At 45.8% G+C, this 19,028-nt stretch overlaps 1 protein-coding gene across 9 annotated transcripts in view; it reads left to right on the top strand.

The window, feature by feature from the left end:
- phf6 (PHD finger protein 6) overlaps positions 1 to 19,028 on the top strand; it is a 139,733-nt gene that overhangs the window by 28,862 nt on the left and 91,843 nt on the right. For all 9 annotated transcript variants that reach the window (XM_078211987.1, XM_078211982.1, XM_078211984.1 and 6 more), the window contains 2 exons: positions 12,172 to 12,305; positions 12,417 to 12,463. In XM_078211987.1, coding sequence (XP_078068113.1) covers positions 12,172 to 12,305; positions 12,417 to 12,463 — 181 coding nt within the window. The remainder of the gene's footprint in view (positions 1 to 12,171; positions 12,306 to 12,416; positions 12,464 to 19,028) is intronic.

Raw genomic sequence — 19,028 nt, 5'->3', positions numbered from 1 at the left:
GATTGGGAACGGCTATTTGAGGGCAAATCCACGTCTGACATGTGGGAGGCTTTTAAAGGATTGAAGTGCAGGGCAGGCATGTCCCCGCAAAAATGAAGGATAGGAATGGCAGGATTCGGGAACCATGGATGACAAGGGAGATTGTAAGCTTAGTCAAAAGGAAAAAGGAAGCATATGATAGGACTAGGCATCTAAAAACTGTCAAAGCCCTTGAGTACGTTGAAAGTAGGAACGAACGTGGAATTAGGAAGGCTAAAAGGGGCCATGAAATGTCTTTGGCAAACAGGGTCAAGGAGAATCCCAAAGCTTTTTATGCATTTTTAGGAGGAAGAGAGTAGCAAGAGAAAGAATGGGTCCATTCAAAGACAATAGAAGTAAGCTATGCGTGAAACCTCAGGAAGTGGGTGAGATCCTTATTGAGTATTCTGTATTGCTATTCACCATGACAGATGTTGAGGTGAGAAATAGGTGTGTGAACGCTCTTGAGAGTGTCAATATATCCAAGGAGGAAATGTTGGGTACCCTAAATTGCATTAAGGTAGACAAGTCCCTGGGGCCGGATGGGATCTATCCCAGGTTACTGCGGGAGGCAAGGGGATAAATAGCTAGGCTCTTAACAGATATCTTCACATCCTCTTTGACCACAGGTGAGGTTTCAGAGACCTGGAGAAGAGCCAATGTTGTTCCCTTGTTTAAGAAAGGAAGCAGGGATAATCCAGGAACAAGGACAAAAAACAAAGAAAATTACAGCGCAGGAACAGGCCCTTTGGCCCTTCAAGCCTGGGCCTGATTAAATATATCCTCGGATTCTTTGGGAGGCAAGGGATGAGATTGCAAAGCCTTTGGCTTTGATCTTTGGGTCCTCACTGTCCACGGGGATGGTGCCAGAGGACTGGAGAGTGGCGAATGTTGTTCCTCTGTTTAAGAAAGGGAATAGAAATGACCCTGGTAATTATAGACCGGTTAGTCTTACTTCGGTGGTTGGTAAATTGATGGAAAAGGTCCTTAGGGATGGGATTTACGACCATTTAGAAAGATGCGGATTAATCCGGGATAGTCAGCACGGATTCGTGAAGGGCAAGTCGTGCCTCACAAATTTGATAGAATTTTTTGAGGAAGTAACTAAGTGTGTTGGTGAAGGTAGGGCAGTTGATGTCATATACATGGATTTTAGTAAGGCGTTTGATAAGGTCCCCCATGGTCGGCTTATGATGAAAGTGAGGAGGTGTGGGATAGAGGGAAAGTTGGCCGATTGGATAGGTAACTGGCTATCTGATCGAAGACAGAGGGTGGTGGTGGATGGAAAATTTTCAGACTGGAGGCAGGTTGCGAGCGGAGTGCCACAGGGATCAGTGCTTGGTCCTCTGCTCTTTGTGATTTTTATTAATGACTTAGAGGAGGGGGCTGAAGGGTGGATCAATAAATTTGCTGATGACACCAAGATTGGTGGAGTAGTGGATGAGGTGGAGGGCTGTTGTAGGCTGCAAAGAGACATAGATAGGATGCAAAGCTGGGCTGAAAAATGGCAAATGGAGTTTAACCCTGATAAATGTGAGGTGATTCATTTTGGTAGGACCAATTTAAATGTGGATTACAGGGTCAAAGGTAGGGTTCTGAAGACTGTGGAGGAACAGAGAGATCTTGGGGTCCATATCCACAGATCTCTAAAGGTTGCCACTCAAGTGGATAGAGCTGTGAAGAACGCCTATAGTGTGTTGGCTTTAATTAACAGGGGGTTGGAGTTTAAGAGCCGTGGGGTTATGCTGCAACTGTACAGGACCTTGGTGAGACCACATTTGGAATATTGTGTGCAGTTCTGGTCACCTTACTATAAGAAGGATGTGGAAGCGCTGGAAAGAGTGCAGAGGAGATTTACCAGGATGCTGCCTGGTTTGGAGGGTAGGTCTTATGAGGAAAGGTTGAGGGAGCTAGGGCTGTTCTTTCTGGAGCGGAGGAGGCTGAGGGGAGACTTAATAGAGGTTTATAAAATGATGAAGGGGATAGAGAGTGAACGTTCAAAGACTATTTCCTCGGGTGGATGGATCTATTACAAGGGGGCATAACTATAGGGTTCATGGTGGGAGATATAGGAAGGATATCAGAGGTAGGTTCTTTATGCAGAGAGTGGTTGGGGTGTGGAATGGACTGCCTGCAGTGATAGTGGAGTCAGACACTTTAGGAACATTTAAGCGGTTATTGGATAGGCACATGGAGCACACCAGGATGATAGGGAGTGGGATATCTTGATCTTGATTTCAGATAAAGCTCGGCACAACATCGTGGGCCGAAGGGCCTGTTCTGTGCTGTACTGTTCTATGTTCTAAGCCTAAACCGACCATGCTGCCCAACTGAACTAAAACCTCCTATCCTTTCATGGACCATATCCCTCTATTCCCATCCTATTCATGTATTTGAAAGGAAATTATAGACCGGTGAGCCTGACGTCACTGGTGGGGAAGCTTTAGGAGAAGATACTGAGGGACAGGTTATATGCGCATTTGGAGGAAAATGGACTTGTTAGTGACAGGCAGCATGGTTTTCTACGGGGAAGGTTATGTCTCACCAACTTGATTGAGTTTTTTGAAGAGGTGACAAAGATAATTGAGGGAAGGGCTGTAGATATAGTTTACATGGACTTTAATAAGGTGTTTGATAAGGTCTCAAATGGCAGGCTAGTACAAACTAATATCACATGGGATTCGGTGTGGGTTGGCCAGATGGATTCAGAACTGGCTCGGTTATAGAAGACAGAGTAGTGGTGGTAGGGTGCTTTTCAGAATGGAAATCTGTAGCAAGTGGTGTCCTGTAGGGATAAGTGCTGGGATCTCTGTTTGGAGTATATATAAATGATCTGGAGGAAAATGTGGGTGTTCTGATTAGTAAGCTTGCGGGTGACATGAAGATTGGCGGAGTTGCTGATAGTGCCAGGGGTTGTCAGAGGATAAACAGGATATATAGATAGATTGGAGACTTGGGTACAGGAATGGCAGATGGAGTTGAATCCGGACAAATGCAAGGTGATGCATTTTGGAGGATCAAATTTAAGTATGAATTACACTGTAAATGGCAGAACCCTGAGGAACATTAACATACAGAGGGATCTGGGCGTGCAGGTCCACAGTTCCCTAAAAGTGGCAACACAGATGGCCAAGGTGATTAAGAACAAAGAACAGGACAGCACAGGAAACAGTCCCTTTGACCCTCCAAGCCTGTGCCGCTCCTTGGTCCAACTAGACCAATCGTTTGTATCCCTCCATTCCCGGGCTGCTCATGTGACTATCCAGGTTAAGTCTTAAACGATGTCAGCGGGTCTGCCTCCACCACCCTACTTGGCAGCGCATTCCAGGCCCCCACCACCCTCTGTGTAAAAAACATCCCTCTAATATGAGTTATACTTCGCCCCTCTCACCTTGAGCCCCTGACCCCTCGTGATCGTCACTTCTGATCTGGGAAAAAGCTTCCCACCGTTCACCCTATCTATCCCCTTCATAATCTTGTACACCTCTATTAGATCTCCCCTCATTCTCCATCTTTCCAGGGAGAACAACCCCAGTTTACCCAATCTCTCCTCATAGCTAAGACTCTCCATACCAGGCAACATCCTGGTAAACCTTCTCTGCACTCTCTCTAACGCCTCCACATTCTTCTGGTAATGCGGTGACCAGAACTGGACGCAGTACTCCAAATGTGGCCTAACCAGCGTTCTATACAGCTGCATCATCAGACTCAAGCTTTTATACTCTGTACCCGTCCTGTAAAGGCAAGCATCTGACTAGTGCAGTTGACGGAGGGGAACCGGTGGATGCGGTGTCTTTGGATTTCCAAAAGGCGTTTGATAAGGTGCCTCACAAAAGGTTGCTGAAGAAGATTGGGTCACACGGAGTTGCGAGTAGGGTGTTAGCGTGGATTGGGGATTGGCTATCCGACAGGAAGCAGAGAGTCGGAATAAATGGGTGCTTTTCTGGTTGACAGATGGTAGCTAGTGGCGTGCCGCTAAAAGTGAAAAGTGAATCGTGTGGAGGGCGTAGAAGGTCTGCAGAGAGATTTGGACAGGCTGAGTGAGTGGGCGAGGATATGGCAAATGGAGTATAACGTTGATAAATGCGAGGTTATACACTTTGGAGGAAATAATAACAAATGGGATTACTATCTCAATGGAAACAAATTAAAACATGCTACCGTGCAAAGGGACCTGGGGGTCCTTGTGCATGAGACGCAAAAACCCAGTCTGCAGGTGCAACAGGTGATCAAGAAGGCAAATGGGATGTTGGCCTATCTCGCAAGGGGGATAGAATATAACAGCAGAGATGTCTTGCTGCATCTGTACAGGGCACTGGTGAGGCCGCAGCTGGAATACTGTCTGCAGTATTGGACCCCTTATTTGCGGAAGGATATATTGGCCTTGGAGGGAGTGCAGAGAAGGTTCACCAGGTTGATACCAGAGATGAGGGGTGTTGATTATGAAGAGAGACTGAGCAGATTGGGTTTGTATTCGTTGGAATTTAGAAGGCTGAGGGGGGATCTTATAGAGACCTATAAGATAATGAAGGGGCTGGATAGGGTAGAGGTGGAGAGATTCTTTCCACTTAGAAAGGAAGCTAGAACTAGAGGGCACAGCCTCAAAATAAAGGGGGGTCAGTTTAGGACAGAGTTGAGGAGGAACTTCTTCTCTCAGAGGGTGTGAATCTCTGGAATTCTCTGCCCACTGAAGTGGTGGAGGCTACTTCGTTGAATATGTTTAAATCACGGATAGATGGATCCCTGATCGGTATGGGAATTAGGGGTTATAGGGATCAGGCGGGTAAGTGGAACTGATCCACTTCAGATCAGCCATGATCTTATTGAATGGCGGGGCAGGCTCGAGGGGCTAGATGGCCTACTCCTGCTCCGAGTTCTTATGTTCTTATATCATATGCCTTCACCACCTTCTCCACCTGTGTTGCCACCTTCAAGGATTTGTGGACTTGCACACCTATGTCCCTCTGTGTTTCTATACTCTTGATGGCTCTGCCATTTATTGGATAACTCCTCCCTACATTATTTATTCCAAAATGCCTCACTTCGCATTTATCTGGATTAAATTCCATCTGCCACCTCTCCACCCAATTTTCCAGCCTATCTATATCCTGCTGTATTGCCCGCCAATGCTCCTCGCTATCCGCAAGTCCAGCCATTTTCGTGTCATCCGCAAACTTGCTGATAACACCAGTTACACCTTCTTCCAAATCATTTATATATATCACAAATAGCAGAGGTCCCAGTACAGAGCCCTGCGGAACACCACTGGTCACAGACCTCCAGCCGGAAAAAGACCCTTCGACCGCTACCCTCTGTCTCCTATGGCCAAGCCAGTTTTCCACCCATCTAGGCACTTCTCCTTGTATCCCATGAGCCTTAACCTTCTTAACCAACCTGCCATGAGGGATCTTGTCAAATGCCTTACTGAAATCCATATAGACGACATCCACGGTCCTTCCTTCGTCAACTGTTTTTGTCACTTCCTCAAAAAACTCCACGAAATTTCTAAGGCACGACCTCCCTCTTACAAAAAGATGCTGTCTGTCACTAATGAGATTGTTCCGTTCTAAATGCACGTACATCCTGTCTCTAAGAATCCTCTCCAACAACTTGCCTACCACGGACGTCAAGCTCACCGGCCTATAATGTCCCTGCTACCCTTCTTAAACAATGGGACCACATTCGCTATCCTCCAGTCCTCAGGGACCTCGCCTGTGTCCAAAGAAGCGACAAAGATTTCCGTCAGAGGCCCAGCAATTTCATCTCTTGTCTCCCTGAGCAGTCGAGGATAGATGCCATCAGGCCCTGGGGCTTTGTCAGTTTTAATGTTCCCTAAAAAACCTAACACTTCCTCCCTTGTAATGGAGATTTTCTCGAACGGGTCAACACCTCCCTCCGAGACACTCCCGGTTAACACGTCCCTCTCCTTTGTGAATACCGATGCAAAGTATTCATTTAGGATCTCCCCTAGTCCCTTGGGTTCTAAGCATAATTTCCCTCCTTTGTCCCTGAGAGGTCCGATTTTCTCCCTGACAACTCGGGCGGCACGGTAGCACAGTGGTTAGCACTGCTGCTTCACAGCTCCAGGGTCCCGGGTTCGATTCCCGGCTCGGGTCACTGTCTGTGTGGAGTTTGCACATTCTCCTCATGTCTGCGTGGGTATCCTCCGGGTGCTCCGGTTTCCTCCCACAGTCCAAAGATGTGCGGGTTAGGTTGATTGGCCAGGCTCGGAAGGCACGATCTGCCTTTGACAAAGCCATGCTGAGTATTCTTGAGCATACTAAACCTCTCTAAATGCTCATAAATCTTGTCCCTCAGGATCTTCTCCATCAGTTTACCAACCACTGAGGTTAGACTCACCAGTCGGTAATTTCCTGGGCTATCCCTATTCCCCTTCTTGAAAATAGGAACCACATCCGCAATCCTCCGGCACCTCTCCCGTCTCCATCGACGACGCAAAGATCATCGCCAGAGGCTCTGCAATCTCTTCCCTCGCCTCCCACAGTAACCTGGGGTGCACCCCATCCGGACCCGGCGACTTATCTATCTTGTTGCCATTCAAAGATTCCAGCACAACCTCTTTGTTAAAGTCCACATACTCAATCTTTTCAGTCCACCGCAAGCCCACAGCACATCCACCCATGTCCTTCTCCTCTGTGAAAACCGAGGCAAAATACTCATTAAGCACCTCTGCCATTTCTACTGGTTCCGTACTGATTTTCCCGCCTTCACCTTTTATAGGCCCTATTCCTTCACGTCTCATCCTTTTACTCTTCACATATTTATAGAACGCCTTAGGGTTTTCCTTAATTCTACTTGCCAAGGCCTTCTCGTGATCCCTTCTGGCTCTCCTAATTTCCTTCTTTAGCCCCTTCCTGCAAGCCGTATACTCATCTAGATCCCTATCTAGCTTGGTTGGGTATTGTCTTTTGGCATCTTTGATGGATGATCTTAAATGGTATCTGGATTTCTTGTTTAGGTCAGTGTCGTCTGACTTGAACGCCTCAGACCTGGACTTCAGCAAGCAGTGGATTTCCCTATTCATCCATGGTTTCGGGTTGGGGAATACATGGATTTGCTTCTTTGGCACACAGTTTTCTACACACTTACTAATGAAGTCAGTTACCATAGTGGGAATAATATTGTTGAAGGCTGAGCTGTAGTCAATAAATAGGAGTCTGACATAGGTGTCCTTGTTATCTAGGTTCCAGGGTTGAGTGCAGGGTCAGGGAAATGGCATCCGCTGTGGACCTGTTACGGCGGTCGGCAAACTGTAGTGGAGCCAGGTAGTCTGGGAGGCCAGTAGCAGAGTTTTTAAATACTGACCAGTCCACTGACTCCAAGCAGCCCTGTAGGAGATCATCCGATTCCTCAGAACAACATTGCACGACTCTCTTTGATGGATTCTCCCGTTTCAGCTTTTGCTTGTAAGCCGGGAGCAGGAGCACAGCCTTGTGGTCTGATTTGCCAAAGCGTGGGCGGGCGATAGAGCGGTAGGCATGTTTGATTTTTGTGTCACAGTGGTCTAGGATGTTTGGGCCTCTGGTAGAGCAGGAGACGTGTTGGTGGTAACTTGGTAGTACACTTTGAGCTTAGCCTGATTGAAGTCCCCAGCCACGATGAACAAGTCCTCGGGATGTTTTGTCTCGAGGCTATTCGTAGTGGTGTATATTTCGTCCAGCGTGATCTTCACGTCCGCATGGGGTGGGATGTAAACTGCCATCAGGATAACAGAGGTGAATTCACGTGGAAGGTAGTAGCATTTTAGCTTCAGGTATTCTAGGTCTGGCAAGCAGAAGGTACAAGAGTTGGGAAATCTTGTTGCAGCTATATAAAACCTTGGTTCGGCTGCATTTGCGGTATTGTGTGCAGTTTTGGTCACTACGTTATCAGAAGGACATGGAAGCTTTGGAGAGAGTGCAAAGAAGGTCACCAGGATGTTGTCTGGTCTTGAGTATGTTGGCTCTGAGAGGTTGAATAAATTATTGCTTTCACTGGAAAGCCAGAGACCTGATAGAGGTCTACAAAGTTGAGAGGCACAGACAGGATGGATAGTCGGAGGCTTTTTCCAAGGGGGCACAGGTTCAAGGTGAGAGGGGAAAAACTTAAGGGAGGTGTGCAGGGAGGTTTTTCATGCAGTGTATGGTGGGTGCCTGGAATGCGCTGCCAGAGGAGGTTGTGGAAGCAGGCACAAGAGCAACATTTTAGAGGTACGTGGGTGGGTGAGGGAATAGAGGGATACGGATCGAGTAAGGGCATGATCGTCATAGGCTGAGAGGGCTGATGGGCCTGTTCTTGTGCTGTACTTTGTTCTTTGACCCCGACCATAACTGTATTGATGATTGAAAGTGGACTAATGGGGTGGTAATTGGCTGTGTTAGATTTGTCCTGCTTTATGTGTACAGAACATACCTGGATAATTTTCCACATTGTTGGGCAGGTGCCAGTGTTGTATTTATACTGGAAAAGCTTGGCTCGGAGCGTGGCAAGTCCTTGAACAAATGTCTTCAGTACTACTGCTGGAATGTTGTTAGGGCCCATAGTCTTTGCAGTATCTGGTGCCATCAGCTGTTTCTTGATATCATGTGGAATGAATCAAATTGGCTGCAGACAGGCATTTGTGATGCTGGAGACCTCCAGATGAGATCAAGTTGGATCATCCACTCGCCACTTCTGGCTGAAGATTGTTGTGAATGCTTCAGCCTTATCTTTTGCACTGATATGCTGGGCTCCTCCATCATTTACCATGGCGTTATTTGTGGTGCCTTCCCCACCAGTGAGTTGTTTAATTGCCCACCACCATTCACAACTGGATCTGGCTGGACTGTAGAACTTCGATCTGATCTGCTAGTTGTGGAATCGCATAGCTGTCAATACTTGCTGCTTATGCTGTTTGGCACGCAAGTAGTCCTGTGTTTTAACTTCACCAGATTGACACCTCGTTTTAAGTATGCCTACTGATGCTCCTGCACTCTTTGAATCAGGATTGATCCCCTGACTTGGTGGTAATGGTGGGGTGGGAGATCTGCCGGGCCGTGAGGTTACACATTGTGGTTGAGTACAATTCTGCTGCTGCTGATGGCCCACAATGCTTCCTGGATGTCCAGCCTTTTGAGTTGTTCGGTCTGTTCAAAGTCTATCCCATTTAGCACGGTAGTAATGCCGTACAAAAGGCTGGGGGGGTATCCTCAGTGTGAAGATGGGATTTTGTCTCCACAAGGACTGTGTGGTAGTCACACCTACCAATGCTGTCATGGACAGATGCATCTGCAGCAGGCAGGTTGGTGAGGATGAGGTCAAGTATGTTTTTCCCTCTTGGTTTCCTTACCACCTGCCACAGTCCCATTTTAGTACAACTTGGCTCGTTCAGTCTGTGGTGGTACCACCGAGCCACTCTTGGTAATAGACGTTGAAGTCCACCACCCAGAGTACGTTCTCTGCCGTTGCCTCCCTCAGTGCTTCTTCCCAATGGTATTCAACATGGAGGAGCAGTGATTTATCAGCTGAAGGGGGTCAGTACATGGTAATAAATAGGAAGTTTCTTTTCCACGTTTGATCTAATGTCATGAGACTTCATGGGGTATGGCATGGATGTTGAGGACACCCAGGTAACTCCCTTCCAACTGTAGACCACTCTGTTGGGTATTTCTGTCCCACAGGCAGGGATGGTGATGGTGGTGTCTGGCACATTGTTTGTAAGGTTTGATTCTGTGATTATGACTGTCAGGCAGTTTCTTGACTAATCTATGAGACGGCTCTCCCAATTTTAGCACAGGTCCCCAGATGTTAGTAAGGAGGAAATGGCAGTGCTGACAGGGCTGGGTTAGCCGTCGTTGTTTTTAGTGCTGAGATTGATGCCTGCTGGTCTGTCAGGTCTTATTTCTTTTTTTAATGACTTTGCAGTGGTCAGATACAACTTGAATGGCTTGCTAGGCTATATCTGGGGCATTAAGAATCATAAGAACATAAGAAATAGGAGCAGGAGTAGGCCATCTAGCCCCTCGAGCCTGCCCCGCCATTCAATAAGATCATGGCTGATCTGACGTGGATCAGTACCACTTACCCGCCTGATCCCCATAACCCTTAATTCCCTTACCGATCAGGAATCCATCCATCCGCGCTTTAAACATATTCAGCGAGGTAGCCTCCACCACCTCAGTGGGCAGAGAATTCCAGAGATTCACCACCCTCTGGGAGAAGAAGTTCCTCCTCAACTCTGTCTTAAACCGACCCCCCTTTATTTTGAGGCTGTGTCCTCTAGTTTTAACTTCCTTACTAAGTGGAAAGAATCTCTCCGCCTCCACCCTATCCAGCCCCCGCATTATCTTATAAGTCTCCATAAGATCCCCCCTCATCCTTCTAAACTCCAACGAGTACAAACCCAATCTCCTCAGCCTCTCCTCATAATCCAAACCCCTCATCTCCGGTATCAACCTGGTGAACCTTCTCTGCACTCCCTCCAATGCCAATATATCCTTCCTCATATAAGGGGACCAATACTGCACACAGTATTCCAGCTGCGGCCTCACCAATGCCCTGTACAGGTGCATCAAGACATCCCTGCTTTTATATTCTATCCCCCTCGCGATATAGGCCAACATCCCATTTGCCTTCTTGATCACCTGTTGTACCTGCAGACTGGGCTTTTGCGTCTCATGCACAAGGACCCCCAGGTCCCTTTGCACGGTAGCATGTTTTAATTTGTTTCCATTGAGATAGTAATCCCATTTGTTATTATTTCCTCCAAAGTGTATAACCTCGCATTTCTCAACGTTATACTCCATTTGCCATATCCTCGCCCATTCACTCAGCCTGTCAAAATCTCTCTGCAGATCTTCTCCGTCCTCCACACGATTCACTTTTCCACTTATCTTTGTGTCGTCTGCAAACTTCGTTACCCTACACTCCGTCCCCTCCTCCAGATCATCTATATAAATGGTAAATAGTTGCGGCCCGAGTACCGATCCCTGCGGCACGCCACAATTACCTTCCTCCAACCGGAAAAACACCCATTTATTCCGACTCTTTGCTTCCTGTCGGATAGCCAGTCCCCAATCCACTTCAACACACTACCCCCAACTCCGTGTGCCCTAATCTTCTTCAGCAGCCTTTTATGGGGCACCTTATCAAACGCCTTTTGGAAATCCAAAAACACCGCATCCACCGGTTCTCCTCCATCAACCGCCCTAGTCACATCTTCATAAAAATCCAACATGTTCGTCAAGCACGACTTTCCCCTCATGAATCCATGCTGCGTCTGACTGATCGAACCATTTCTATCCAGATGCCCTGCTATCTCCTCAACCACATTTCTATGGATCATAGGCCAGCTGAGGACAGCTGGTTTCCTTCCCTGAAGGACATTTGTGAACCAGATGGGTTTTTTATTATAAGACCATAAGACATAGGAACAGAATTAGGCCACTCGGCCCATTGAGTCTGCTCCGCCATTCGATCATGGCTGATATTTTTCTCATCTCCATTCTCCTGCCTTTTCCCCATAACCCCATATTCCCTTTTTAATCAAGAACCTATCTATCTCTATCTTAACGACATCAATGACCTTGCCTCCACAGCCTTCTGTGGCAAAGAGTTCCACAGATTCACCACTCTCTGGCTGAAGAAACTCCGCCTCGTATATAATCGACAATGGTTTCATATTCATCATTCGACTTTTAATTCCAGCTGCCATTACACTGAATCTCTGGATTGCCAATTCAGTGACAATACCAGCAGCAGAGGGGGTGGGGGACTCAGTGCTGAGAGTCTAGGTTGGACTGTTAGAGTTAGTAGTTGAAACCAATACCATTGTAGCTTTTACCGGATTGATAGCTGTCGGAGAAAGAGATCTGGAAATTAGGTTGTCAGTCTAGGGCTACAGCTCAAGTAGCAGATAAATGGCAGCATGAACTGATTTTGTGTTGTAATTTCAGCCCCTGTTAGTTTGATGCAACATAGACTATCTCATGAAGAATGATCACTTGGGAAGGGAATCTTTACTTTCAGTGGAGCATCAGAAGAGGAGACTAGACTAACAAAATCTACATTCGGCTTACTATGTTTCTCTTTTTACTTGTCAGATTGAGAACCTTTTTTTAATCCATAGATTTATTTGATTGTTGCAAATTAATATAATTTTCTTACCTTCCATAGAGCTGCTCTTGCTGTCACCGACCTGGAGCAACTATTGGATGTGATGTAAAAACTTGCCGCAGAACATATCATTATTATTGTGCAAAACTTGATAAAGCCCAGATTAAGGAAGACCCATCACAGGGAATTTATTTGTATGTACAGCACACTTCTCATACTTATTTCAGATTTATTTGTAGACTGTTGTTTAACTATTTGAAGAGTTGAAATGCTGATCTGTACTTTTTAAATCCTTTTCTTGACAGGATTCTCTGTCAAAAACACAAAGAAGGTGCCGAGGATTCCAGTGAAGGTAACTGGCAAAGGGTGAATCAGTTCAATTCATGTCATTGTCAACTGCAATCCACTTCCTTTTCCTTTCTCACATTTTCTGTATGACCTTGTCACTGCAATTGTCCAATCAGGCAGGGCTGTGTTGCAGACATGCATACATTGGCTGTTTGTCAGTTTACCTGGTGGGTCTAGTGGTTGGGAGCCAGTGCTTTTGCCGCCATGGCCCGGGTTCCATTCCTGCCAGAGAATTGTTCCTCAAATTCTAAACACCCTCCTAACAGTGCTGTAGGTGTACCTACATTTGGGGACTGCAGCAATTCAAGAAGGCAGCTCACCGCCACCTTCTCAAGGGCACTAGCGATGGGCAAAAAATGCTGGTCAGCATCCCATAACTTAATTCTAATATAATTAGGTGCCAAGAAAATTTGTTTGCTGAAAGGGGTTGAAACTGAATGCAGTATTTTAGACTGGCACCTATTAATATTAATATGGAGTTCTGGTCCTCTGGAGGATATATCAAGCCAGAGTGGCTTGCAGAGGGAAGCATGAAAAACTTAATGACTTGTCAGTTCATGAAGCTTTCAGTGTCCTGGCGAACAGAATAACTAGGACTGCTAGAAAATTCTTTAAACTAAATGTGGGGGCCTGGAGTTGGGGGTTCATGTGAGGGGAGATTTAAAAATTAAGGGAAAGGACAAGGCAATAATGCAGGACAGCAATGCGGCTAACGATAATCAGTGTGGCAAATTGTGTAAAAGTAGGAAAAAACAGTAAACGGGCAGAATTAAAGGTTTTTTATCTGAGTGAGCGCAGCATTCATAACAAGATGGATTGATTGATAGCCATGATTTGGAGATGCCGGCGTTGGACTGGGGTAAGCACAGTTAGAAGTCTCTCAACACCAGGTTAAAATCCCAACAGGTTTATTTGGTAGCACAAGCTTTCGGAGCACTGCCCCTTCATCTGGTGCGTGGGAGTTGTTCACAAACAGGGCATATATAGACACGAACTCAATTTACAAGATAATGGTTGGAATGCGAGCCTTTACAGGTAATCAAGTCTTAAAGGTACAGACAAAGTGAGTGGAGAGAGGGTTAAGCACAGGTTAAAGAGCCAGGACAGTTAGTGAGATTTTGCAAGCCCAGGCAAGTCGTGGGGATTACAGATAGATGAACCCAAGATACCGGTTGAGGCCGTCCTCATGTGTGTGGAACTTGGCTATCAGTTTCTGCTCAGCGATTCTGCATTGTGTCGTGAAGGCTGCCTTGGAGAATGCTTACCTGAAGATCAGAGGCTGAATGCCCGTGACCGCTGAAGTGTTCCCCAACAGGAAGAGAACACTCCTGCCTGGTGATTGTCGAGCGGTGTTCATTCATCTGTTGTCATAGCGTCTGCATGGTCTCCCCAATGTACCATGCCTTGGGACATCCTTTTCTGCAGCGTATCAGGTAGACAACGTTGGCCGAGTTGCAAGAATATGTACCGTGTACCTGGTGGATGGTGTTCTCACGTGAGATGATGGCATCCGTGTCAATGATCCGGCACGTGTTGCAGAGGTTGCTGTGGCAGGGTTGTGTGGTGTCGTGGTCACTGTTCTCCTGAAGGCTGGGTAGTTTGCTGCGGACAATGGTCTGTTTGAGGTTGTGCGGTTGTTTGAAGGCAAGAAGCGGGGGTTTGGGGATGGCCTTGGCGAGATGTTCGTCTCATCAATGATGTGTTGAAGGCTTCGGAGAAGATGTCGTAGTTCTCCGCTCTGGGAAAGTACTGGACGACGAAGGGTACTCTGTCCGCCGTGTCCTGTGTTTGTCTTCTGAGGAGGTCGGTGCGGTTTTTCGCTGTGGCGCGTCGGAACTGTCGATCGATGAGTCAAGTGCCATATCCTCATCTTATGAGGGCATCTTTCAGCGTCTGTAGGTGTCTGTTGCGATCCTCCTCATCTGAGCAGATCCTGTGTATACGGAGGGCTTGTCCACAGGGGATGGCTTCTTTAACGTGTTTAGGGTGGAAGCTGGAGAAGTGGAGCATCGTGAGGTTATCCGTGGGCTTGCGGTAGAGTGAAGTGCTGAGGTGACTGTTCTTGATGGAGATGCGTGTGTCCAAGAATGCAACCGATTCCGGAGAGTAGTCCATGGTGAATCTGATGGTGGGATGGAACTTGTTGATGTCATCATATAGTTGTTTCAGTGATTGTTCGCCATGAGTCCAAAGGAAGAAAATGTCATCGATGTATCTAGTGTATAGCATCGGTTGAAGGTCCTGTATGGTGAAGAGGTCTTGTTCGAAACTGTGCATGAAGATGGCATATTGAGGTGCGAATTTGTTCCGTGTGTCTGGATGAAGAACTGGTTGTTGAAGGTGAAGACGTTGTGGTGCAGGTTGAAGCGGATGAGTTGTAAAATTGCATCTGGAGATCGGCAGTTGTCGGCATTGAGTACTGAGGCAGTTGCAGCAATGCCATCATCGTGGGGGATGCTGGTGTAGAGTGTCGAGACATCCATTGTGACGAGGAGTGCTCCTGGTTCAAAGGCTGCATGTGTGCTGAATTTCTGTCGGAAGCCCATAGTGTCATGACAAAAGCTGGGGGTTCTTTGTACAGCGGGGTTCAGGATGTCCTCGACGTAGCTGGAGAGGTTCTCGCACAGGGTCTCATTGCCTGATACGATGGAACAGCCGGGTGTGTTGGCCTTGTGTATCTTCGGGAGGCAGTAGAGATCTCCAACGTGGGGAGTATGTGGGATGAGAACAAGGAGGGTGCTCTGAAGGTCCAGATCAAAGGTCTTGATTAGTCTGTTGAGTTGACGGGTGTGTTCTTTGATAGAACCAATGGCAATAGAGTAAGACATGAATAGTCATTACAGACACATGGTTGCAAAGTGACCAAAGCTGGGATATGCATTTTCAAGGTTATTTGACATTTTGGAAGCATACGAAGAAAGCAAAGGGAGGTGGAGCAGCTCTGTTGATGAAGGATAAGATCAGTATACCAGTGAGCAATCATCTTTGCTTGGAAAATCCGGATGTGTAAATATAATGTCTTTGCTTTTAACAAATAGCAAATAACCTGGTTTGCACACGTCGATTCAAATTAACAACAGATTTATTCTTGAAAATGTTCTCAGCACAGAGTGCAAAGTAAAACAGCAGCCTGTGGCAACACCCTAATGAAATCACCATCAAATCATGCGATCAGCTCTTAAAGCAACCTGCAACCCTTTTAGATATATAACATCCTTCCCCCTGAACTTGTGTGGTCATGACGACAAATTACTACAATGTTATACATAGGATTGATAATACACTAGACACAGTACTATGCATCATTAATCGTTGTACACAGTCAATAACAAAGTCGATCAGGAGGATGTCAATTCTTCTTTGATTGTATACAGTGTTCTGAAATTTGGCTGTCCTTGTGGCTAAAAGTATGATTTGGAACTTTAGTAGACACTTCTCTTGGAACCAATTCCATTTCACTCTCATGTAGTAAAGTGACATGGACACAATCATCAAGCAACTCAGTTTTCTGTAGTAGTATTCACAGCACTAGACACCAAAGAAATTGGTATTTCTGAAGATGATTCTGAGAAATCTTTTTGAGATGACAACAACTGGTCAGCATGGCATCACCAAACTAGCTCATCTTTCATTTGAACTGTGTAAGAAATTGGAACTGTTTTTGCTAAAATTATCTGGTACCCATTTCTCACTCATGGCAAATGAAGTCCTCAACTTTCTCTTTAAAAGTACTAATGCAGGTGAAGTTTGGATTGTCGCATGAGTAGTGTTTCTATAAGGTGCCAAAAAGCTAATGATGTGTTAATGAGCCTTGTTCTTTTGAAGCTTTTAAAGAATGTTTCAAGGATTCTATGCCTCTTTCAGTTAAGATGTGGAGATGCCGGCGTTGGACTGGGGTAAGCACAGTAAGAAGTCTCACAACACCAGGTTAAAGTCCAACAGGTTTATTTGGTAGCAAATACCATTGCTACCAAATACCATTTGCTACCAAATAAACCTGTTGGACTTTAACCTGGTGTTGTGAGACTTCTTACTGTCTTTCAGTTAATCCATTGGTTGATGGATGATAGGGTGCAGATTTTATATGCTGAATACCATTTGCTTTGAAATCCTTAAACTCTTGTTAAGTAAAACTCAGTTAAGTAAACTCACAGTTAAGGATCCTCGAAGGGAGAGTGATCATAGTTTGATAGAATTCAAAATTCAGTTTGAGTGAGATGCTCGCATTTTAAAGTTAAACCAAGGTAATTACATAGGTATGGGGTCAGACGTGGCCCTCTGGGCAGGAAGGCTAAAAGGTAGGACATTTATTAGCAGTGGCGGGTTGTTTAAGAAGATATTCAATTCCTCGAAACTAAAATATATTTCAGAGAGGAAAAGATTGTAAAAGGGTGAAAAATATCCATGGCTAAGCAAGGACATAACATGAGAAATTGGAGCAGGAGTAGGCCATCTAGCCCCCCGAGCCTGCCCCGCCATTCAATAAGATCATGGCTGACCTGATAGTGGTTTAGTTCCACTTCCCCGCCCGCTCCCCATAACCCTTTTGATCAGAAATCTATCTACCTGTGACTTAAACATATTTAACAAGGTAGCCTCCACTGCTTCAATGGGCAGAGAATTCCAAAGATTCACTACCCTCTGAGAGAAGAAGTTCCTCCTTAACTCCTGTCCTAAACTGACTCCCCCTTATTTTGAGGCTGCGTCCTCTAGTTCTTGTTTCCTTTCTAAGTGGAAAGAATCTCTCTGCCTCTAGCCCCTTCATTATCTTGTATGTCTCTATAAGATCTCCCCTCAGCCTTCTAAACTCCAACGAGTACAGGCCCAATGTACTCAACCTCCCCTCAAAAGCTAACCCCCTCATCTCCGGTATCAACCTGGTGAACCTTCTCTGTACTCCCTCCAAGGCCAATACATCCTTCTGCAAATAAGGGCACCAAAATTGCACACAGTACTCCAGTTGCGGCATCACCAGTACCTTGTACAATTGCAGCAAGACTTCCCTGCTTTTATACTCCATCCCCTTCGTGATAAAGGCCAACATTCCATTTGCTTTCTTGATCACCTGCTGCACCTGCAAACTGAGTTTTTGCGATTCATGCACAAGGACCCCCAGGTCCCTTTGCACAGTAGCATGTTGTAATTTTTCACCATTTAAATAGTAGTCCATTTTACTATTATTCCTTCCAAAGTGGATAACCTCACACTTGTCAACGTTATACTCCATCTGCCAGATCCTCGCCCACTCACTTCGCCTATCCAAATCTCTCTACAGACTTTCCGCATCCTCCACGCAATTCGCTTTCCCACTCATCTTTGTATCATCCGCAAACTTTGTTACCCTACACTCGGGCCCCTCCTCCAGATTGTCTATGTATATAGTAAACAGTTGAGGCCCCAGCACCGATCCCTGCGGCACGCCACTAGTCACCAACTGCCAACCAGAAAAACACCCATTTATTCCAACTCTCTGCTTCCTGTTAGTCAATCCTCAATCCACGCTAACACTTTACCCCCAACTCCGTGTACCCTAATCTTCTGCAGCAACCTTTTGTGAGGCACCTTATCGAACGCCTTCTGGAAATCCAAAAACACCACATCCACCGGTTCCCCTCTGTCAACTGCACTCGTTACATCTTCATAAAAATCCAGTAAATTCGTCAAACACGACTTTCCCTTCATGAATCCATGCTGCGTCTGCTTGATCGAACCATTTTTTTCCAGGTGTCCTGCTATTTCTTCTTTAATGATGGATTCCAGCAATTTCCCAAATACGGACGTTAAGCTAACCGGCCTGTAGTTACCCGCCTTTTGTCTACCTCCTTTTTTAAACAGTGGCGTCACATTAGCTGTTTTCCAATCAGCCGGCACTTCCCCAGAGTCCAGCGAATTTTGATAAATTACAACCAACGTATCCGCTATTACTTCTGCCATTTCTTTCAGTACCCTGGGACGCATTCCATCCGGGCCCGGGGACTTGTCTACCTTTAGTCCCATTAGCCTACCAAGCACTACCTCTTTAGTAATAGTAATCATTTTAAGGATCTCACCCCCTACAGTCCCACGACCATCAATTTCCGGTAAGCTATTTGTGTCCTCTACCGTGAAGACCGACACAAAAAACTTATTTAAGGCCTCTGCCATTTCCTCGTTTCCCATTATTAAATCCCCCTTCTTGTCTTCTAAGGGTCCAACATTTACTTTAGCTACTCTTTTCCTTTTTATATATTTGTAAAAACTTTTACTATCAGTTTTTATATTTTGTGCTAGTTTAGTTTCATAATCTATCTTTCCTTTCTTTATCACTTTCTTGGTAGTTCTTTGTTGTTTTTTAAAGCTTTCCCAATCTTCTAATTCCCCACTAGTTTTGGCCACTCTGTACGCATCGATTTTTAATTTAATACTCTCCTTTATTTCCTTAGTTATCCACGGCTGGTTATCCCTTTTCTTCCACTCCTTTTTTATCACAGGAATATATTTTTGCTGAGTACTGAGAAAAATCTTCTTAAAAATCCGCTACTGTTGCTCAGCTGTCCTACCAACTAGTCTGCGCTCCCAGTCAACATTAG

Source organism: Mustelus asterias, chromosome 4 (assembly GCF_964213995.1).
Source record: "Mustelus asterias chromosome 4, sMusAst1.hap1.1, whole genome shotgun sequence".
Classification (NCBI taxonomy): Eukaryota; Metazoa; Chordata; class Chondrichthyes; order Carcharhiniformes; family Triakidae; genus Mustelus; species Mustelus asterias.
The sequence above is the reverse complement of the archived record's forward strand: the minus strand, read 5'-3'. Positions and strand labels throughout refer to the sequence as shown.